Source organism: Lygodium microphyllum, chromosome 15 (assembly GCF_053477565.2).
Source record: "Lygodium microphyllum isolate KBCC chromosome 15, Lygodium_microphyllum_v1.1.10, whole genome shotgun sequence".
Taxonomy (NCBI): Eukaryota; Viridiplantae; Streptophyta; class Polypodiopsida; order Schizaeales; family Lygodiaceae; genus Lygodium; species Lygodium microphyllum.
Window position 1 is genome coordinate 133,356,206 of NC_141149.1, and position 24,494 is coordinate 133,380,699.

The window sequence follows — 24,494 nt, forward strand, 5'->3', positions numbered from 1 at the left end:
CTTATCTTAAGATTAATGTTTGCCTCCTACCCATATAGGAGAATTAAGTGTTCCTTTCTGCCTCCGCAAAAAGATCATTCCGTCTCCCCGTAATAAAACCCGAAGGTTTTATCCTTCCAAGATTCCGCCTTGTAACTAGTATCAAGGCCTCGAGATCCTATCTCGAGTCACATAGAACACTTGTGTAGGACCCGGAGGCATTGGAATTTACGGCCAGAGCCCCCACTGGCACCCAAGCGTCCTCCTACTCCAAGTAATTTCCATGGAGAGACCTCTCGCGGCGGGTTCGGTCCACATTCCCGGCGCGGATTCATAACCCCCTTGTTTAGGGTTTGGTAGCTCGCGGGGGGGTAGCTAGTGCCATCCTTCCTTAATTATTCCTTTAAGGAATCAATCACAGCTGAAGCACCCAGCTTACAAACAATTACTAAGGAAAACATCCCTTTCATTTCCAATCAAGAAAAAATATTATTTTCTACATCAAGCAATCACTTGCTTATAAACCACTTGTCCTTAGTAGGGATCTCCTCTTACCAAGGCAACCAATCAATTCACTTAGAAATATTCCTCTCGAAACGTCCAAGCATAAGTCCTGATCAACATTCCATTTAGAGTTAGCTTATTAGCCTAGCTTAAGCATGGAGGATATTTACTTCCAATAATCTAAGACAATATCCTTAAAAACAACTCACAAGCACATGTGTTTAATCACTCAACTTCTTTTGAATCCCTCTTTTCCTTGGGTTTTTCTCTAGGGATCCAAGTTGTGAATCCTTGATTTCCTTGCACATCTTTTAACATACTTGGTATTGTTTAAAGCGCGTTAAATATATTGCATGACTAGTCATAAATTCTTTCTATCTTCTCTTAGTGCGATGCTATGCAGAATTTTCCTAATCAAACTTATCTGGCATGCACAAGGTGCGTTACGTGACTTCTTTTGAATCCCTCTTTTCCTTGGGTTTTTCTCTAGGGATCCAAGTTGTGAATCCTTGATTTCCTTGCACATCTTTTAACATACTTGGTATTGTTTAAAGCGCGTTAAATATATTGCATGACTAGTCATACATTCTTTCTATCTTCTCTTAGTGCGATGGTATGCATAATTTTCCTAATCAAACTTATCTGGCATGCACAAGGTGTGTTTAAGTATATTAGTACAACCTAGACAATCTTTAACACTCTTCAAATGTGGCAACGAGTACTTGTTCCTAGGGTGCAGGGTCTCATGTGACTTGAGTATATAAAGTTTAAACTCAATTCACTTATCGCCTCTAGGCTCTAACATAAGTAAAAGATAATCATATAATGCATAAAAAATCTTTCCTTGTAAGCGATCCATGAAAGTCTAAGAACCTGTTAGTATTCTAAATGCAATTTTACCCTAATATTTCACGCTATCTCCAAACATAAACACTGGCTATCATAGGATAAGACAACCTATTTGTGGTATGCAAGATCAAGACCTAACTTCCATGTGGAATGCAAGATAGATGACAAGTCCTCTATGATTCTGTGCAGTTGCATCCCATGAATGGAAACTAATATTTCATGTGGTGGAATGAAATCAATAGTTCTTCCCTAGGCTAAGGAGAACCTGGTTTTCTGAGACGGGGTCTGGAGTTACGCTAATTCCCACATTGGCTGTACTCGGTGCTCCATTATTGGCTGCAATTCCAATGGCTCCAACTGTACCATGAATTCCATTTGTACTTGTCCCCTGAGCATCTAGGGTAGCTCCCGCGGTCTTCACTCCTTCTTTGCGCTTGGGTGCCATGGTAAGTAGCTAGCCCAAAAACTCTCACTCTTCTTCCCTTCTCTTCCTTCTCTTCTCCTCCTCTTCTCTCACTCTTCTCCTTTTCTCTTTCTCCTCTCCTCCTCTTCTCTCACTCTTCTCCCCTTCTCTTTCTCCTCTTCTCCCCCTTTTCTCACTCTTCTCTCTCTCCCTTTCTCTTCCCTTATCTTCCTTCTTTTCTCCTCCTCTTCTCTCACTCTTCTGCCCTTCTCTTTCTTCTCTTCTCCTCCTCTTCTCTCACTCTTCTCCCCTTCTCTTTCTCCTCTTCTCCCACTCTTCTCTCCCTCCCTTCCTCTTCCCTTCTCTTCCTTCTCTTCTCCTCCTCTTTCCTTACGCGGATCACGTCGGGGGGTGTTTTAGTTTAAGTCAACGTAGAAGGGGGTGCTGACGTCATGGGAGGCAGGGGTGGCGGCTCTAAGAATCCAATTGGGTGGGGGATTCTGACGATGGAGGAAAAAAAAAGTACGTTGCCAACGAGGGACTACTACTGCCGTGGGCGCAGAGGGGAGGGGTTCCGTCCGTACACAGCATGAGGGGGGGAACGAAAACTGTGGTGAACGCCAGGAAGAAGCCGAGCCCCCCACTGCAGAGCGTAGGAGGGAAAATTTATAGGTGGAGGGGGGGGAGAGGTGGCACGGCGGTGCCACTCGCCACTTGGGCTGCATGCCCCCTCCCTTTACCACATGGGTCTCTCTCTCTCTCTCTCTTCCCGCCATGCAGTCGGCAGGGAAGAGAGAGGGGTTAAATTTTTTTTTAGGAAAAAAGAAATTGAAAATTTCCTTGGGGGGTGGTATGGGGATATTACAAGTGTAGTTTGGTATTTGTGTTCACTCTTGCACTCTTAGAAAGTTGTAATGTAATGCTAATGTAGAAAATTCAATAAGTGTCATGCTTCTTGACAAAAAGCTTATCTATGTTACCTTTTTCTTTACCTTTAAATACAATTTCATGTTTTCTTGAACAAAAAGTTACAACGTACTCATTGTTTTTTGAAAAAACTAGGATATAAAAGCTATCACCGTGTGGATTCTAAGCAAATTTTTCTTATTTGTTTGCTATATCTTTTTCAAGTTACTATTAAGAGGACAACACATGTAGAGAGAGTAAGACATCCTCAAAAATTTCTTTGTTTTGTTTGATTGCAAATGCTCTTCCAATGCACACCTCAAAAGCCTAAATGTATATGATGCAACTTGCTTTTCCTTTGAAGCATGCCTTTAACTAAACTAAATTGCACTTGCCTTACTAGTTAAAAAAAAAAAAGGGTAGACTAGCTACAACAATGGCACATACATGAGAGAGAGAGAGAGAGAGAGAGAGAGAGAGAGAGAGAGAGAGAGAGAGAGAGAGAGAGAGAGAGAGAGAGACCCAATTCCATGATTCCCCAAGTTCCCCAAGAGAAGCTGGGAGCTGCCGCAAAATGATGGCCGTTCATACCGTCCTGGGCATCAATGGCACATATATGAGAGAGAGAGAGAGAGAGAGAGAGAGAGGGCCAAATACCACACTTTACTAGTGCACGTTAATGACTTATGCAAGTAATGACCTATGCTTGCATAAGTCCTAACATGGAGCGCTAATGCCAATAACTAAACTAAATTGCACTTGTCTTACAGTTTAAAGTTAATTTTATTAAAAAAAAAAGGCCCAGTAGCTACAACAATGGCGTATACATGTCTCTGAGAGAAAGAGACTGCGTGTGTGTGTCTCTCTCTCCCTGTTACCTAACTTGAATTGTACATGACCTGACAACGCAAGGCCCCTCCTCCTCCCCGCTCCGCCGAGGGGCAAGCAGCAGGTCAGATGGGCGAGATGATGCAACAGCAGAGCTCCAAACAAGAGGCTGACGTTGCAGGAGACTCCATGTCCGCCGCAGCTGCCGCTCAGCAGCAACATCCACCGCCGGCAGAGCCTTCTTCCTCTAGTCGCCCTAAGTGGTCCAAGCAATGGTAAGAACGACGCCTTTTATTCATTCTACAGGTCCAAAAAAGATTACAAGTAGACGTCAAGAATGTGTCCAGACGTATTTGAGACAAGTTTTTAGGATAAGTTTGGGAATTCGGGCCACAATACCTACTGTTCTCTGGAACACGGTTTTATGCCCACGCATTGTACCATTGCTGCCATTACATCATATTAACTTAGTAAACAAGCATGATATCCAAGGGGATACTCTTGGGGGAAAAATAAATTCCAAGAGGATGTTGCAAATGGATTGCAGGGGTTCGTTTCTGTTTTCCTATTTCCAGGCTATCCTTTACAGTTTACAATGGTTGACCCCATTGCCTCCCCATGCTCCAGGGTAATTTCGCAAATAGGAGCAGACTCACTCTCATGCGCGTATATGTATGTACTCTGAAAGAGTTTACCTTGGCCATAGAATTAGCTTAGTTTTGCTTTATCAGCAGGGTCCTTTATAGTCAAAACACGATGAGTACATCAATCATGAACATGAAAGCTCTCACATACAATGCGATAGATAATTAACATGGTTCACATACAAGGAATATATTTTTTTAACGGATAGAATCTCATATGACCCATCCAGAAATATGAGAGTACAATTGCATCATTCTTCTCTGTTCATCCGAGTGTAGAATTTAGGAGATGGGCCTGCTCATCAAGACATGCTTGCAATGAGAATGATCAGTGGACTCCCCACCAAAGAGGTCAACAATCAGCCAGATCTACTTCTTGGTGTTAGGGTGGTTGTCAGCTGGATCAGCAGTGAATATTCTTATAGCTTCTGCATTTGACATTGAAGTCTGGACTCAATCAACTTGCATTTTTAGCTTCATTGTGTTCTCAATCGAGTGTTTCTCTTGGGACCTGGGTGTTGAATATAGCCTGTGTGTCTAGGAGTTTTAAGCTTCCTAAACGAATCCTGATTTTAGACATTTTTGATTTGCTGTCTCATATAGTTTTGGGCTATGGAATTTATAATTGACAACCATTCATTTTGTCCATCCCTTTCTTCCTAGCACCACAAATTACAGGTTGCAAGTTCTGTATGCTTCATGAGCTCACACTTTGTAAACAGAAGCTTCATTTCTGTGGGAAAAATTGTAGTACACCTACTCTTATTATAGGATCTGTTATGTTCTACCATGAATATATGTACAATGTACAATTCAGTTGCAGAGTAAGCTTTGGATGCTTACTTTGGGATATTCGCTTCAGCTGTTTCTAGATGCAAAAGCAAAGGCCCAAAGGGGCTTATGTTACTGTTTGGTTTAGTAACAAAAGCTGGCAAAGGATGAGACATTCATAGAGTAATGTCTAAGTACTTTGTAAATGTACAACTGAAACAAGCTGGCTACTGAATTTCTGTAGCTAGACTAGGACTGTCACATGCAGGACTGCAGTAGGACAACATTATTGTTATAGAGAACTGAAAGCAAATGTGGCATGCTGAGAGACAAGGAGAGAAACAATAGAACTTGGAGTTGCAATAACCCACTTCATACTCCCCTTCTTGCTGCCTTGCAGCTGGGAAATTGTTGCAACAAGCTTTAGATATGATCAACAATTAGTTGTTTAAGTTCTTTGTGGCTCCAATTGTTGAGCTAAAACTGCATTACCTGACTTAAACAGCCCCAAAACACGCTTAATTAATGAAGAAACCTTATTATTTAAAAAAGAAATGCGATCCTAGAGAGTTATTGTGTCCCACATGTTGGATCCTAATTTGGGTGTCTCAAACTTTCTATAAATAGGCATGCAACCCACCACTCTCCTACAATCTTGTTTTTGCAAGTTTTAGGAGCCTTGTAGTTGGGAAGTTGTTGCAACAAGCTTTAGATATAATCGACAATTAGTTGTTTAAGTCCTCTGTGGCTCCAACTATTGAGCTAAAGCTTCATTACTTTGACTCAAATAGTCCCAAAACACGCTTAATTAATGAAGAAACCTTGTTTAAAAAGAAATGCAATTTCAGTAGCCATATCTTTGTTGCCCATGCCTCGTTCATGGAGGACATCGTGGTTAGAGCTTTCCATTGCTATTTGCTACCATTTGGCGTTTGACTCTAGTCTTGGACTCCTTGTGAGGTATCGCTTGCATCTAGGAGTTGTCGCCTAGTACCCTGGAGTTGGTGCTTGCAATTTGCACCCTGTATTTGCTAGTGATCTCATCATTTGGAGGTGTCGCCATTAGTCAGACATTGTTGCTATCATCTAGAGCCCTAAGTTTGTTGAGTTTCTCTCTCATTCAGCTATCGCCTATACTTTTTGCACAATTGTCTACTGTTTTTAGTTGTTGCCTAATTTTTCTCTTTGCTTAGGTATTGTTTCGACACACGGAGGGTGCCTTGCTACTTTTCGAGATCTGTACGGAGTACGACACACTCTCTAGCTCATAACCTTTGCCCTGATCTTAGAGATACGAGAGTTCGAGAAACCTTGACCTTGCTAGTGAAGTGTGGTTATATGTATGAGAATGAGGAAAAGGTTTGTATCATATCCGTCTATACTGAGTTTCACATGCATTGTATTGAGTGATGTGCACATAGGAACTAAAACCTTTTCTTATTGTTAAGGTGAGGACTCTCATGGTCAGAATTTTCCCCAAGAAGGGACATCCTCACCCCATTATGAGAAGGGACTATTCATTGTATAGCATGCTCGTTGCATGAACACTTTTATTCAATATAGTCATTCACTTCATTAATCATTGTATTCATTGTCTCTAAGTTACCCTAACCTTAATTGTGTTCTGTGTTATTAGTTTGTGCTTTGTCGTACGATTGGTTTTGTGTTTCTATGTTTAGAGTATTTTTTCACATGGTTTAGAGCTAGATACTTTTTAAGAAACCTTGACCTTTTATTAGAAAGCTTATCGCAGAAGCAAGAACAATAGAAGGGTTAGATGACTTCGAACATATTCATACCACCACTCTAGTCTCCATAGCTAAACATGGACAGAAATGATCAGGAGTGGGTCTTCTAGCTTGCTACTGCTTGATCTGACATGGGTGAAGAATCATTAGACTACCATGGAGTCCATAGATCATATCAAATTTTCATTGTTGAGTATGATCTCGTCTTTATACATAGGGCTCAACAGGAGATTGAAGGAAAGCGTGAGTTATCTACGTTAGATTTGAAACCTAGCTCGGATTATACTCCACTTCCACAATACTTCTTTTCTTCAATGCTTGGTACAAACCCTATAATGTCAGATTCTATGCCATCTGATTTTGTATTTTTTGTTGGATCATGAGATGCTCGTAAAGAAAGACTCTTCAAAATAACCTCTTGTTTTTTATGAGTAATAAGGAAGATATGTATTTCTTTATGAATTGAAAACTAGGTAAGAAGTTGAAAGAAGAACTTGTAAGTATTTCTTTTCTTTCTTTTTCTTCAAATGATTTTATTTCTCATAGTTAATTTGGAGTAGGTGCATCTTCATCCAATGCATTTAATGAACAAAAGGAGTCAACCATATTTTCCATAACAATATCTTTCACTTGTCCATTTGGGCTCCGACCCATCCCTCCCTTAGCTTCCGTTGTGCCTTCCTTTATGCTTCCATAGAGTGCATCACATTTACTACCACACACCATACCTGTTGAGAAACCCTTCACCCTTCACCCGTGGTTTGCGTTTTTTGCGTTTTTGTATTTTGCATTTAGGGTTTGTAGCCCCAAAAAGGGGCGCCATCTTAGACAGACTGTGCCTATTTATAGGCCACTCTCTCACTCATTCTTTACGGCTGATTCATTCAGTCTGTTACCTCTTCTCTCTAGCCTCTCCACTACCCTCACATCCCTTCAGGAGGACATTGTGGTTCGTGGTTCGTGGCTGTTTTCATTATCTTCCTTGTGCTACGGCACCCTTGTTCCCTTGTATCACATTCACTCCATGATTCAGGTCTTCATCATTCCATTCATCAGAGTTTCTCCTCTCTTCTCTTCTCTTCTCAGTGTTTGCCTAGTTCACTCCGTGTTCCTCCCCGCAAACTCTACTGTCTCGCTGGTATGTCATCTTTTGACATGGTATCAGAGCTGGATCTACTCAAATAGTGGGAAAGATCTTCCACTCCAGTGACGACAAAGAGATGAGTAGCAGGTTTGGCATCCACTCCTCTTTTTCCGCTGCATCAAAATCTCGTTTTTGCAGGTTTCAGGTGTTTTCAGCTGGCTGCCCACACCCCGTTCGTGGAGGACATCGCAGTCTCAGCTGTCCCTTGTTGTCATCTACAGTCTAGCGCCTGTTTTCAGCCTTCCACCTGCAGATTGCAGCTGTTTACAGTAGAGCGACTGTTGCTGATCACTCTCCATTAAAAAAAAACAATCTCATTTTTGCAGATTTCAGATTCAGTCTTCCTTGATTGTGTTTGCTGGTGCCCACAAAGATCCTCCTCATCAGAGAAGACAACGACCGATGGCGGGTTTGGCATGAACATTTGATTTCTCTATTATTTCCGCCGTTTATTGGGGGATATCCTTTTTCTCCCTGCCACCCTCCCTTATCTTGTTTACCACACCAATACCATGGCGTCTCCCCCGACAGATTGCTCTTCTATTGGGTGTTCCTACTGCGGCACGAACGGTCATCCCATCGAAGACTGTCAACATCGACCTTTGCTCCCTACCCCTTCAGAGTATATGTGTCTTCCACCAGGTACTTGTGCCATCTCTTCTTTCTGGGCCACAAAGATAGTTTTGCATCGGCTATCAGAGTATTATGCTCAAGGTAATAAGCTGCATCCAATGCGCACTAAGTCCTTTCAATCACATGGAGGCTCTAAGACCTTACGAGGCGATAAGCCCTCCTGGAGACTACTCCATTGTGCGGAGGTTTTTCCCACCCACTTCCGTGTACAGTGGCTTCCACAGCCCATATCTCCTCCACAGTCTACTCTCCTGAGAGCTTTTGAGTGTTCCCCACCTGTGGCTCATCCTGAGCCTCCTTCTCCACTCTCTTCCACTCAAGTTTGAGAGGCCACTTCTGGGTGCTTTCCGGCTTCTTTTTTCGAGCCTCGGATACCTTCTTCGGCACGACCGGCGGTGCTTCATTCGCCATCAGATGTTCGCAGTTTGTGAGCCTTGAGTGGTTGGATTCCCTTTCTCTCTTAGATTGGGATTCAGAGGGGAATTTTCTTACTTCACCCTCAGAGGGGGCTTTCCGTTCTTCGGTTTCAAAGGGGGCTTCTACTTCTGCTTCTTCCGATTGAGAGAGGGACCCTATGTGTCATGAAGTTCTTCACACACCACCACCTTTCACTTTCGAGAAGTGGCTCTCCTTTGAGCAATCATTTCCTTTACTCATACCCAGGATCTAGAGGATCTACCTAGATCGGAGCCCTTGGGTCTTTAGCAGCGACTTGGTGGCTAGGCCTTCATATTCCTTCCAGCATGGAGTCACGGAGCTAGTGGCTTCTCTCCCGAGGTTGAGTTTCGGATTCTACAGCTCATCTTGTCTCTTGATTATCTTCAAAGGTCTCCTTTCAGGTGGTATTCTCAGATTATAGGGTGGATCTTCTTCGTTCCTTGGTCAGCATGGAGCCAACTCCCGAGATGGAGTACGGGCATATCCTTGTGGTTCTCGACACTACATAAAGTCCGACATTCCTTCTATGCATTGCATGTTTTCATCATCTTTGTACTAGTGCACTTGGGCAAGTGAACAATTTCCCCATGATAGACACTGTCCAAGTGGAACCTGCTGCATGAGCATTCTTCAACATGTAGCATTGCATCTCCACCTCACTCCTCTTGTTTCCCTTTTTAGGCATGAGAGGGGGTGTTGAGAAACCCTTCACCTGCAGTTGCGTTTTTGCGTTTTTGCGTTTTTGCGTTTAGGGTTTGGGTTTAGGGCTTGCAGCCCCAAAAAGGGGCGCCATCCTAGACAGACTGTGCCTATTTATAGGCCACTCTCTCACTCATTCTTTACGGTTGATTCATTCAGTTCGTCACCTCTTCTCTCTAGATTCTCCACTACCCTCACATCCCTTCAGGAGGACATTGCGGTTTGTGGTTCGTGGCTATCTTCATCATCTTTTTGTGCTATGACACCCTTGTTCCCTTGTATCACATTCACTGTATGATTTAGGTCTTCATTATTCCATTCAACAGAGTTTCTTCTCTCTTCTCTTCTCTTCTCAGTGTTTGCCTAGTTCACTTCGTGTTCCTCCCTGCAAACCCTACTGTCTCATTGGTATGTCATCTTTTGACAACACCGTGGGTTCCGCATATTTAGGCACAGCCTTTAAGACCTTTACATATCTATTTTCAGGTGATGTACCTATGACGAAGGCTCGACCATTCATACACACTCTGCATCCTAGACATTTGGAGTGTGGATCTTTTTGTACCGCGGTTTGCCTCTATGGCATTACCTAGTGGACCATTTGGTCATTATGTTGTGCCCCAGCTGACATTTGGACGAGGCTATTGTGTCCCAGTTGGTAGTGCCTCCACTTCCACTTACAATATCATATGAATCTATGTGCATTTTGGTACCTCCACATCAATTAACACTCATTAGACATATGCAACCTATTTCTGTCTAACTGCCACTATCCCCTCCTTTTTCTTATCCGTTGACACCACCACCATTGTATCCTCCACCCTACTCCACCTATCCAACTTCACAGACAACTCATGGTTCTATCTCCTCATTTGCCAGTTGGGCTCCTATATCTTGTGATGATCAGATTACCCTATTCCTTAACTAGTCATGAAGAAAATATTTCCATTTTGTATATCAAGTGATTTCACAGCCCTAGATGCTCACATTGTATGAGTTTGAGTCTTAGTTGTTGCGTTGTGCACACTTGTTCGATTAAATTCATAACATGTGCTTGATAGAGGGGGTTTTTGTTGCATCTTCTCAGAAGAGGTACCAGGGCAAGGGCAAGTAAAATTCAAATGGAAATGAAAATCCAAATAAGGCTAGTGAATCCCAACAAACCACACAATCCACTATTAAACTTTAAACTTGGATGGCAGAATGTACCTAAGAAGGATAGGTATTGTCAACATTGTCAAAAGGTTGGCCATTATGACGACGAGTGTCGATCTAAGGCAAGATGCATATAGCCAAAATCTAAGAATTAGACCCCTGCACCCCAATTGGGTAACCCTCGACAAGGGAAGCAGGGTGGTGGCAACCCCTAGCAGGACCAGTGGTGAGACAAGACCCACATAGCCATCCGTCAGTCATCACAGTCGGCAAACCACTTAACTCTAGAGGGTTTGTCGGGTTGGTTTGTAGAGGCCCCCATCGTCTTCTTAGAGATATTGGATGTGAGTCTCACTTACATGTGCGAGTTGCCTCGTGACGAGGTGATTGTAGAGGCCTACTTGTTACAGCTGAGCACATCAACACCTGTTTGGCTTGTGGAAAGTGGAGCTACCCATCACATGACTCCTATAGAGAACATTTTTATTTCCCGAGCCCTTGCGACCGGGAGAGTTTGCGCAGAAAATAACTCCTCGGTCAAGATTGAGGCCTAGGGTCGAGTTAGTTTTTCCACTGACCAAGGTCCAGATCTAGCTTCATTGGATGATGTCTATCATGTCTCCCAGCTTGGGGTGAATTTGTTATCTGTTCAACAACTTTGCGAGTTAGGTGAGAAGTTGTCTTCACAGTGACAATGCATAGAGTAATCGCCTTTACTATTCATAAGTTGAAATAACATTGAAGTATATCTGCTTAGACAAAGATAGCATGATAGTAGACTTGCATAGCTCATCAAGCTCATCCCAATCATCTTTATTTGAATTTTTTGGCTTTATTCCCTTAGCTGTCAATGGCCTAATTACACCAATACTTGCCATATTTGCATCTTTCAATATTGGAAGTTGTTATCATCCAACTTTTCGATGTTGAAAATAGTATCGTTATTGGATTTATTTAAAGTTCTTGCTGTTATGTCTGCAAATGACTGCAAAGTACAAGAGTATGGGCTGCTGTAATCACATCAAAACAGTCTCAAAATTGAGTCAAAAGCAAAGGTGAGAAGTGGGGAACTAAAGAATATATAGCTGTCCACAACAATAGGCACTAGTGTGCTTAAAAAGGCGTTTGCTCTCAAAGAAACAGTTCATAAATAGTTTTCAACATTGCTGTCCATAAAATTGCAGTAAATGACTATACATTTGTAGGCAAATGACCAAAGAAGTAAGCTGCCATTGCTAGGAATATCCGGGTAGCAATCAAGATATATAAAATGCAACTAACAGTGTAGTAACCAAGTACTAAGAATTGTCAAAACATACAGGGTCAAATACATAGATGTATCCAGCCCATAGGATAGAAAACCACTGCCATATAGGAGAGAACACCCCAATATAAAGTGAGCACTTGTTGGAGTACTAGGCAAGTTGCCAAAGTTCTTGGAGTGCCACAAGGGCTGCCAAACGCATTGCCTGTGAGCCATCAGAGCTAAGCAATGCTGGGCTACGAAGCTGTGCCTGTGTGCCTTTTAGAACCGGTACCTTCACCACCACTGCCAAATGTGCTGTTGTCCACACTTGCTTCTCTGGTGGTGTGACTATGAATGTGAGAGGAGAGGAAAACACAAAAATTGCAGTTGTTGATGAAGGAGAGGAGGATGAACAAGAATTTAGCCTGCTCCAATACCATGAAGGTCATCAAGAACACAGAGAAAGAGGAAGGGGGAGGGAAAGTGAGAGAACCCCAAGCCCCAAAGTATAATGCAATGATTTGCAATGTGAGAGGCACAAGGGGGCTGCCAAAGATGTATCTTGTGAGCTGTTGAGATTCATGTTCGACTAGAAAGCTGTCCATGGCACTACCTGTGCCTGCCAAATGAAGAGCAGGAAAAACATCACAGCAGTGAATGAAAGGAGAGGAGGATGAATTTTAACTTGATATACCTACCCTAATATTTTTTGTGAATGTCACAAAGAATATATAGTAAGAGGAAGGGAGATGGAATTGGAGACAAGAACAAAGCATTATAGAACCATGCAGTGATTAAAAGTGTGTGACTACATGGTGCTAATACATAGACAAATAGAGGAGTGCTATACTAGGTGGCAAGCCACAATAGTCAAACATTAATGAAAACCATATAAATAACTCAAATGTTGTGGTTTGACCGATCAACTGCCTCAAGGTGCCCAGATAATGAACCCTAAGCCGCCTGCATTCTGCTGCTCTTCAAGAGTCTAGTGGATTTATAAACAATTGCTGCAGTAATATGAAGAGATACCATGGCTCTGCTAGACACGGAGGAACAGTGCCAAACGGGCACCCTTCACACTGAGTTTGTTCATATTAACCCGTGAAAATTCTAAATTTGTGGAGTATCGACTCATACAATTTTATATCCTGTAACATCAAGTTTTCTATTAAAAAGTATTCTTTTAGTTGTTGAAGTGACTTCTCAATAAATGTTACTTTTTGAATCTCGACATTTGCTTTTCATCGCATTTGTGCAGGGTGCCATTTGATACTGTTCTGAATCCTGGCAAATGCGCTCTTTTGAAGTGGGTGAACGGTAAGGCTTCAATTGTTTCCCTGGGTTTTCTGCTGCTGCCTTACCTGGTAGAATCTTTCTTGTGGTCAAAATCTGTTGAAGTTGATGTATTAAATCTGCTTTTTCCAATTTTTTTTTTCATTTGGCATACTTGTACGGAACCCTTGCTAATGAGGTGTTTAAAGAATTGCAGCTTGACTCTAAAATGAAAATATTTTACAGTATGACAGGCTTACTGTAAAAGAAGTTAGTATGGAGTGTTTGCTCATTTCCAAACTCTACCTTGAATTAATATGTGCTTACTAAATGCACTATCCATCTGCTTCTCAATTAAGCAAGAAATAACTGTTCTTTTCATGTTGTTTTGGAGATTTCTGATCACCCAGGTTGAATGTCTTTTTGGTAACAGGAGAGAGAGAGAGAGAGAGAGAGAGAGAGAGAGAGAGAGAGTCATTAATGTCCACGGGAGGCCAAACTTGACGTATGAGACACAGATACTTCCATTTATATTCCATTTTGGGTCATTACCATATATGCAAAAGTAAAACAAAAAGAAAAAGCAACATTTGAGATCCTAAAGAACTCTGACTCATAAAAGTTGCCACTACATTCCAAATGATCCATTAGCCAAGAGAGAGAAAAACTAAAGACCTGTCCCTTTGTTAGGGGCTTTCACAAGGAATTCTCTAATGATAGCTTTCTCTCCTCTGTAAACTGCCCACTTCCCTTCCTTCCTAGCTTCTCTAACTTAGCTAAGTTCTGCTGCTCTATTCTTGAGTTAGAGTGGTGTCAGTTCATTTGATACCCACACTGATGTCCCTGCTAATGACTTGGTCTAGTTCATGACCTTTATTTTCTCTTCCAAATCAAAATGCCCAACTCTTGCACGCTTCCCCTTCACTTCAATGAACATTGGATCTCCCAACTCCACAAATGGGACGACCTTTCCCAGTTGTTTCTTGAGTACATCTATGCTAAGAATATAATTTCCTTGCTCTTCTTGTGGAAGTGTGGCTCTGTCCCACCCGAAAGGGAGACCATCTATCCTAATGTATTTCTGATTCCTTTCAACCCTTTCCTTGAGGACCGATAAAACTCCTTCTATGAACTTTATTAATGGTGGAGATGGGGTTGTTACCTAAACTGGTTGTGTGGAATCTGCTTTTATGTGTTGCTCTATCTTCATTTCTTGTATTTGCAGCTGGAGCTCTGCTATTTGTTCATCTTTCTTGGTTACTTCTTTCTTAACATTGAAAAGCTCTGCTTGCAATTTCTTTATTTCTTGAAGGAGGTAGGAATCCCATGCTGATGGTTTTGCGGGGGGTGGCAGTACTGCAGGTGTAGATTGTGAAAGGGTGGACAAGAAGGATTTCCTTCGTTGCTCCATCTGGATGTGTCTTACAGAAGTGGGGGACTGTTGGAGAAGAAGAGTTTCCCCTCTCCAAGGGTGCTCCCCTCTCCCTTGGGGGGGGGGTTGGTTTCTTAAGTTACCTTAGCCCTGCTGGCTTCGGACAAGGAGAAACGAAACTGGACGAAGGGGCAGGGCCAGGGCAGGGATTGGGTGGGGGCGGGGCAGGGCCAGGGTCAGGGGCAGGGTGTGTGTGGGGGCAAAGTCAGGGCAAGGACAAAGTGGGGGCGGGACTGGATGCGGGGAGAGAGAGAGAGAGAGAGAGAGAGAGAGAGAGAGAGAGATGTTCAATTATGCCAAGCCTTTGATGAGGAGGTTGTTTTGATTGAGCTGGATATTGAAAAAGCTTTTGATCATGTTAGGTGGTCCTTGCTTTGACTTTGGCCCTCGAATGACTTCTCTTGTTGATACAACCAGCTTTGATGGAGGGGTGCACATTCTGTTTGTGTTGGACTTGTCTGATGCTCTTCCTATTGGATAAGCTGGCCTTCTGATGGTGAAATTGTTGGTCTAGCTCTTCTGAGTAGAGCAAAGCTTCTGGGACAGTCTTGTATGGATGATTCATTTATGTCTCTCAAGGCTTAGGAGTGTAGTGAACCTAAAGTCATTAGATGCATTAACATTTGATTGTAGATCCTAATTTTGGTCTCCATTAACAGCCCCAAAAAGGCTTTATTTGTGTTAATTGGCATTCATTGTACGTGGTGGACAAATGCTTGAAATCCCCTCTAAATATGGCATGTGTGGGCTTTCTTTTACTCCCATTTATTCCTCATCAGATCAGAATATTCTCTCCCTCTTCCTTAGCTGTTTCAGCCTGGTGCCCTTCTTCCTCAAGTGTAGCAACCACTGGCCACAGCATGGTGAGAACTCCCACAACTTGGTGACCTGTTTTAGCTGATGGTGACCTATGTGCAACACTGTGACAGCTCCACGTACTGATCAGAGAGGCCACCTTTGTTATTCTTGGTGCTTGCCATCATTCCTCAAAGTTTGTGAAAACATAGACAATAGTTTCAAAATATTTGCTCTATAGTGATTTGGTTAGTTTTTCTCATGCAGCATGGCTTTTGCAGCCTCCCTTAGCACCCTATTTTGACATTTAGCCACTCCATTTTGCTGTGTCATATATGAATACAGAAGCTAATAAGAAACTGTGGCCTTATCTTCTATGTAGACCAAGTATCGTGCCCTATGCCCTGCCACATAGGAGGTGGTATGGCTCTACTGGATGTTGGTGGAGATTGGCTTTCATAGACAAGACCCATGGAGCTACGCATGGATACCTAGAGTGCCTTGGCTTTGGTGAAGAACCCTATGTTTCATGCCCATATGAAACACATAGAGGTTTAGTATCATTATGTTGGGGAGCAAATCATGGATTTTGAGCTAGGAGTGGTCTATTGTTCCATGGAGGACAATGCAACACCTTTGTCTTAGGCTTCTATGCTTCATCACATGAGGATGTTGGGTGATTGGACACAATCTAGTATTTGAGAGGGGTGTTAGCCTGTATTTTTCATGCTTGTCATCTCTTGGTTGTGAGCTCCTTTGGAATTTGATGGAGATTGAGGAGCTCTGACTGTTTCAACTTTCCAGCCCTTGCATTAGTGCACATTTTAGTTTTAGTTAGTTTTAGTGTGTTCGCACTGGCTATCAATGGTCCAGGTCAATGCTTTTCAGATTTTAGACTACTTGAGGTTGATTCACACCTATGCACCTAGTGTAGGGGCTGGCAACCAGGTTTGACCAGGCTGGCTGCACTAAATGTGGCCCAACTGGTGCAGGTGGCCAATTTTGGGCAGTTAGCCAGTTTGGGGCTGCTCCTTGGTTCATAGCTTTTTGCTTGCAGATTTCCAGCACTCTCTTTCTGTCAGCCTGCATAATCCTCCGTCATCAGTTTGATTTGGTGTCCTCACTGATGCTTCGAGCTGCATGCAGGAACTAATTTCTCCTATTTTTTGCATTCAGTCTTTCTCTTCCCTTTTCTCTCCATGTTCCTGTTCTTCTACTGTTGCACACTGTCCCAAAACTCACAAAATACATTTGCGGATGCATCGCAAGATAAGCTCGAAAGTTTGCTTGGTTGTTACTTCATTGGTGGTGTTACACTGCTTTGCACAATCAAATCAGTCCAGAAATTCCACTTATGGATCCCATTATACAAGCTGGGCAGCTTGCTTTCAATCCACCTCACAGACTTGTGGAGCACAGACCTGCTTTGAACCTGTTTACCTGCAGCTAAGGAAGTTCAACTTAAACAAGTGCAGACATAAAATCTCTTTCTGCCTTTTCTGGAGTGTCAAGTCTCTATTACTATTTCAATGTAAATAGAGCCTTGAAATAACGTGTTAAACTCAAAGAGCTAGTTTAATGATAATTACAATGTGAACACTGATGGTTTTAATCCTTTTCTTAAGGGTGGTAAATTTGAAAGTTTTCATGTATGTCTTGCAAATAGTTGCTGCCTTTTGAGGATGATTCTACTGCCCATTGCATTGCCAAAAGTGGATGTAGCAATGGAAGCATAAACAGATGCTGAAATAAACTGCTGAACACAAGACAGAAGAGAAAGAAAGAGAAAACATAGTAGAACACTGCAAAGAAGAGAACTCAAAAGAATGCTCAGGAAATGGAATCCATATATCCAACACAAGACAATAGCGTACAACAATGAGTCACTGGTTGTGTGGAACATAGAGAAGAATCATAATAGATCTTTGTGTCTACCAACAATGTCTTGTAGTGGCATAAGACCATCTTGTCAAAAATGCCTCTGAATATACGTGAACATGGATTTCCTGTCTTTGACTAGATTGCTAAAGTGTCCCCTCATGTGAGCTTGGACTAGGAGCCAATCCTGCTCTTTGTCAAGTAATAGCCCATCATGAATGTGGAAGCCAATCCCAACTTCAGGATTTCAAAACTTGCTAGACGTCAATGGATGCATTAGGGAAGTCCCTCTTTGGAACTTGTGTAGTTGTACGACCGGAGAGTTCTTCAGGCTCCGACTTTGATTCAAAGAAGCCTAAATGTCGATATTGTCAGAGGGGGACACATCTAGAGGAGAAATGTTGGGTAAAGTACCCTTGCCTTTGTTGGGGAGCAAAGGATAGAGCTAAAACATTTGAGCCTTCTACCTCTACTCTAGTGGTTACCCATGAGTCCTTGTTCCTTCATATTGTTGAGTTGGAGGAGCCTTCTTCAATGGTTGCCTCGTCTTCAAAGAGACCTTGGTTGGTTGATAGTGGAGCTTTTAGTCATATGACTCCACGAGGTAATTTGTTGCAAGATTTGTGCCCTTTTGAGGGTTCAATCACACTGTTGGTGACATTCTTTCAGTGCTTATTAGTGGTGATGGCACTTTGCCTTTGTTTTCGGACTGCGCTTTGATCTCCCTTTCATAGGCCCTTTATGTTTTGGACTTGGGCTTTTCACTCTTCTCAATTTGTGCCCTTACTCTCAGGCTTGGTGCCTGAGTTGTCTTCACCGAGCATACCGTTGTTATCAAAGATTCTTCTACAGGGGTTGTTATTGTAGGTGTTTTCAGCTTGCTGCCCACACCCCTTTCGCGGAGGACATCACAGTCTCAGCTGTCCCTTGTTGTCATCTACAATCTGGCGTCTGTTTTCAGCCTTCCACCCGTAGTTTGCAGCTGTTTACAGTAGAGTGATTGTTGCAGATCACTCTACATTCAGAAAACAATCTCTTTTTTGCAGATTTCAGGGATTTCAGCTTGTTGCCCACACCCTGGACATGGAGGACATCACGGTCCAAGCTGGCCATTGTTGTCTACAACAGTCTGGTGCTTGTTTCTAGCCTATCACACACTGTTCGGAGCTGATTTTAGTATGTTGATTGCTATTGCTGATTTTTCCTGCGTTTTTAGTCTTTCTCTCTCCTGCAACCTGCGTTTGCTGTTTTCTCTCTCTTGCAGCCTGCGTTTTTAGTCTCTTTCCTGCAACCTGCGTTTGTTGTTTTCTCTCTTGCAGCCAGCGTTTTTAGTATTTCTCTCTCCTCACTTGCGTTTTTCTACTGGTTGCAACCTCTTACTTCTGGTAGCATTCTCCTCCCACTGGTAGCTCGCTTCCAGCCCCTCTACTATCCTCCCACCCCTTGCGGCGGACATTGCGGTTCGTGCTTCGCATTGTCCTTACATCCCTTGAGGCGGACATTGCGGTTCATGGTTCGTGGCTGACCTCTTCCATCTCTTCCTTCTTCAGCAAGGCACACTGGTACCCATGCTTTCTTGACAACAGATGACCAGACTACTGGGTGCTCCTACTATGGCATCATTGGACCAAGCTATAACATCAATTCAACATCACATATGACATGAAGAATCCTTACACTTGGATCAATAAAGATAGGCACAGTCCTAGCCACATGTATTTTACATAACACTACAAGCCATACTACTAAATAAATTCCGAGATATAGGAATATCATCATAGATGCTACGAGGAATGATCACACTTTATAGGTCAATGACAGGCAAGATCCAAGCCCCAAGTGGGATGTCTGACATAGTCCAAAGCATAGCTGAACTACGACTGCCCCCTCTCACCAAGTCTGTTTGGACAATACACTAATGAAAGTACTAGTTTCATTGATAGGATTGGCAAGCCAAGAGCAACTCTTGCACGAGTCTTGATCCCAATACTGATTTCTATACACAAAGGGACCTTGTTGTGAATCACAAGACCAAAGTTATGATCTTAAAATACCTCAGCTAGTTAGGTGGTCACATTGATACCACCACAATTCACCTACCAAAGCAAAAATAAAGTACTTCTATGTTTACCATGGGGCCACTTTCTTTGGCCTTGAACAAGATGCAAATATCAAACCCACACAACTACTCACAACCCTCACTACCCTAAAGAGAGTGTGCCTAGATCCAATTCTAGAAGCTAGGGACAAAGCTATGGTTATTTAACACCTTAGGCCTATGGTATGGAGCTTCTTTCTTGGGACATAACCTTCAAAGTGGATGTTGGAGGATGGAGAGACCATTGATTGTGATGATTTTCAAGACGATAAATAGCAAACCAGTAGTACAAACAAGATTGCATGGCTGAAGTTAGTCGTGTTGTATCCCTAATGGTTGAGCGTCTCTCCTAGGTGATCACAAAAGTTGCTAGTTTGCACAAACTAGTACATGAACTAGAGCCAAATGGATGTACTACCATATTACAATATGGCCTAGATGCACCTATGATGCAACTCAACCATGCTGAGCAAAACCAAGTCATCAAGACGGACAGAATACACATTCGAGAGGGCATGGATCTGACTAGTAGTACCACTTGGCACAAAGATTGCCTTCTACAATGACTTTTTTTCTCCATCTTTCTAATGATGGCTTCATTATCAAACCAAAATACATGGATACACACATCCTTAATGATAAGATATGCCATAGGCCAAAATTGGACCTCAAATCAGCTCCAACTTGAAGAAAAGATACTTTGGAGAGGCATGAAAGGACATCTTGTGTCAAAGATGGAAAATGCCAAAGGTGGAGATAGAGGAGCATTAGATATATAGAAATCATGTCCCCTACAAGACACAAGGTCACTACTATTTCCTTTTCCAAGAGGGCACAACATTGATCCACTACATCAAGTTATGACACCCTTGATCAAGATGCGCAAGCCCCTACCTTTTGGAGATTTGCAAACACCGAGATAAACTCACCCAGCTCCAAGCAATCATAGCAATGGGCATGTAGGACATGAGACAATGGACACTAACAAACTTCTTCAAGGTCATAGCACCACTAGCATAGGCTTAGCCACCATCTTGGCTCAATGTAGTAGAGGACTATTCGAGGACACTATAGATAGAGCCGCACAACTATCGGAAGATAGGAGGACCCATCATCACGACAAACAACATTCCCTTATAACTCTCCAAACTATCATCTCTCACCACCATCAACATTCATGAGAAGAAGTGACCAAGAAACATTCCCTTGTAACTCTCTAAACTATCATCTCTCACCACCATCAACATTCATGAGAAGATTCACTTCATGATATCCCTCTCGAATGACCCTACATTGGACCTTGTAGACAATAGGAGACCCCATAACTCTTGTATACATTGATGGCATCATCTTTGTTCAACCCCCATTGCTTAGTAAGAACATATTCGAAAAATAGTGTTTGATTTGTTGTGGATGGTTTACAAATTTGATGAATGAGATGAGGGAGTAATACAAAGGTGCATTGTATGACCTATGGATGAAGTACTTATGGATCAATGATTATTGAAAGGTTATAAAAAATGCAATTACTTGGATGACGTGTCCACACAAGACCCTTAAAAGGCCTTTTGTATTTGATGATTGGCCATGAATATAGACTCTAATATAGGATATCTAATGATTGAATCATCATCTTGAAGGACGTAAACCACGAGAAAATTAGAGATGTTTAAGGGGAATTCTCAATGCCATCGTGTCTTCATCCATTTGCATTCACGTAAGACACACTTGGAAGTCCCCTTTGAGTTGTTTTTGAGGTATAGACATTTCTTGAACTATTATCTTTGTGCAAGATTATGATTTTTCATGACAACCAAGCAAAAATACTAACCATAAGAACTGCATAAACCTAGATTTGTGATTAAATTGGTTTGGTCAGGTTCTAGAGCTCTATTAAGTATCCACTTGAGTAGGTTTGTAGTTGTTGCCAAAAATCACTTTTTCAAGTCATGTACTTGGCTAAGTTCTTAAAAGAGTAGTTCTCAAAGTTTTCTAGACATTGAAGATTATGATCTAAATAAAATCACCTCAATCCTAGAATCTAGCGAGTTGTTAGCATACAAAGACAAAATGTCCCTAAAGAACAATTATAAAACAATCTAGATTGGGACATTAGAAGAAATTAGGAAAGAGCTCCTTGCTATCCATGTATCTCAAAGATTTGAAGTTTACTTTGGTGAAAACCTAAATATTCCATCCCCTTAATACCAAATCCTTCCTTATAGTTTCATGTTTAGGTGACACTTACCAATTCCTTATGCTCTTCCATCCCCTTGATACCAAATCCTTCCTTAGAGTTTCATGTTTAGGTGATCCTTATCTATTCCTTATACTCTCATATTCAAGTAAACCTTCGATCATCATCTGCATTTTGCTATACCTTTAGTGAAATACTTCAAGTCTTTGTTTGGTACAGAGAGGCAAAGAAAACAGTTTTCCTTTGTAGGAATGATTGTCTTATGCAATGACTTGTGCTAGAGGGTATGAGGAAGGATCACAAGATGGGTAAGAGGCAAGAGAAATACCTTTCCAAATAGTAAGTTCAAACACAAACTACATTGAAAGCCATAGTTTTGAAGCATTACACTTAAAGATGTAAGGAGAAGTTACAAGGTGTAACTTGTGGACAAGAGGGGCAAAGCAATGCCTTATTTGGAATCAATTTTAAAAAGAGATTGATGATGCCATCACAACAATGTTTAAAGATGATTGCCTAGACTCGTAATCGTGAGATTGTGGGTTCAAGTCTTATTTAGGTGCATCACTTGGTTGGACACCTATATTCACATGGAGTGTGCATTAAAGTTCAACTTATTGCCGACTCAAACACTCAGTAGGTCCTCCTTCTGAGTGGGCCATCAAGGACTTAGCAGGAGGTTCTAAGTGCAACCAAGCTCTATTGTCCATTTGGCTTGCCAACTATTTATTTGTACATAGCAACAATGCCAATATGCCCACTCTCTTCACTAATATTTAGATAGAAGCGGCCTCCTGTTATGGGCGCTTGGGGATGTGTCTTATCTCGAGGGCAAAAAAACAATTCAAGTCCACCTTGCTTATGTGTGTGCTGAAGAATAAGTCGAGTTTAGTTTGAACAACCCTAGTTGAACACTTTCTATTCATTACAAGGCTTAAATATCATTTCCATTGAAGATAATGGAAGATGGATGAAGAGCACCCTACTCTATTTCATGATTCATTCCTCGTCTTTCTCTCTCTTGTCCATTGCCACAATGCTGAACCTTGAGCTCTAAATGCTTGTTGCTGCTGCAATCTCTCTTTTAAGATATTTCAAGTTGTCTAGTCATAATGAGATTGTCTTGCATTTGTCTCTACTTCCTCTCCTTGTATTTGCAAATTTGTTCAAAATTGGTTCTTTGAACTTGTTAAGATGATGCTTTTCATAATTGCGTAAGTGCAAAGGACTCATAACCATGAAATGCATTTCATTAGGCATGAAACACAAAATTTGTTTCACTATGCACGTTTCACCCATTTGTTTCACTCCAAGGGAAACCTTGTAGCTATTGAAATTCTATTGAATATATGGATTCAAGATAAGTTATTGTGTCATTTTATGTGACATTTCACTTGGGACCTACCCAAGGGTGAAATGTTTCACATTGAAACGCAATGTTTCAGGTATGAAACATTTCACAGTTACCTTGAAAGGGCTCCTTATGCCATTTGCAAGGACAGCTACAACATTATGTACCGAGACCATAGGTCCACAAGACCATAGCAAAAAATGTGTGGAGCTGTGGATTTGAAAATTTGCAGTAGATCTAGGAAAAGACATCAAGAGCTGTCATGAGGATGTGAAATTTTATTGCTTTGCTTAGTATTTGAGTAAAAGTTAATCAAATGTGCAAATGCGATTTGCACGTGAGATGCATATTAATTATTTCACAGGGTGGGACCTAGGACCCCAAAATATTTGTTGGCGCCAAAGGCAAAAGTTGCAATAAGCTATGCTTGACAATAACTAGGTGATATATAGTGTTAGATTTAGGCTTAGAATAATTTATTGGCAATTAATGTCAATGAACATTAGAGACTAGGAATTAATTAATTAATTAATTAATTAATGCCAGTCTAAGGATCAATAGCTAACCAAGGCTTGCGATAAAACTCTGAAATTTCTCTCTACAACATTCTCTCTCATCCCCCAACCATCTCTCAAGTTATCTAAACGAAATCAAACCATTTGAGTCATCAGAGGTGGAGATTTTGGTAAATCTTTGCTATAAACCTTAATTTACAGTAAAAATTAGGGTTTGACAGCCACCTCGAGATGCGTGCTCAGAATTGAAAGCCGAGGACTTGAATTCCAGCAATTGAGTTTAAAGTATTTCAGGGAGATTTAAGCGGCTAGCAAGCCTATATCAGATTTGGGGCTTGATTTGTCTTTCAAGGAGTAAGGTGAAGGCCAATCCCAAAGCAAACTAAGGGGGAAATTGGTTTGAAGGTTTACTAGTCATTTTTGACACAACAAGGGGCACCTAGATTAGCAGAGGAGATCAAAGAATCTCATTTGTACTCCATTTATTGCAATAAAAGCTAAAGAAATTTTGCAAGGGATACCAATTTTGGGGCCAACAAGTGGTGCATTGTCCAAGATGAAGGTGGTAAAGTGTACATTTTCAGTTTATGTGAATTGTATACTTGTTGTAATTGGTGTTGAACCAGGTTGTCTACCATCCTATCCAAGGAGAAAGGCTAGTTTCAAGGTTCCATCGTTGGGATATCATCAATTTACTTGAATTGTGTTGGGTATAGTTTGACTCACACCTATACTCATAAAGGAGTATCAATGATCCTCGATAGGACTCTGGAGTACTTTTTACTCTCCTAACGAGAGGTTTTTTCCCCCTAGATTTATTCTCTTTTATTTTATGTGCATGTGCTACATAGTTTGGGCACTTATCGTGTTTTACACCTTTCGGGTGTGAACACACTCTAGCAATCCTAAGGTTAAAGGGTTGTACTTTGTACTTGTGTCCTACACTTTGATTATTGCATTGGGAGTTGTGCCTTCACTCACACACACTATCTTCACTATCAACTGT

The 24,494-nt window shown here is 41.7% G+C and overlaps 1 protein-coding gene across 3 annotated transcripts in view; it reads left to right on the top strand.

Moving 5' to 3' along the window:
- The first annotated feature begins 3,420 nt into the window (after positions 1-3,420).
- The window catches only part of YY1 (zinc finger (C2H2 type) family protein), a 43,921-nt gene continuing 22,847 nt past the window's right edge, over positions 3,421-24,494 (top strand). For 2 of the 3 annotated variants that reach the window (XM_087694798.1, XM_087694799.1), the window contains exons 1-2: positions 3,421-3,744; positions 13,209-13,267. In XM_087694798.1, coding sequence (XP_087550924.1) covers positions 3,599-3,744; positions 13,209-13,267 — 205 coding nt within the window. In that variant the 5' untranslated portion in view covers positions 3,421-3,598. The remainder of the gene's footprint in view (positions 3,745-13,208; positions 13,268-24,494) is intronic. The other variant, XM_087694800.1, reaches the window with a different exon arrangement.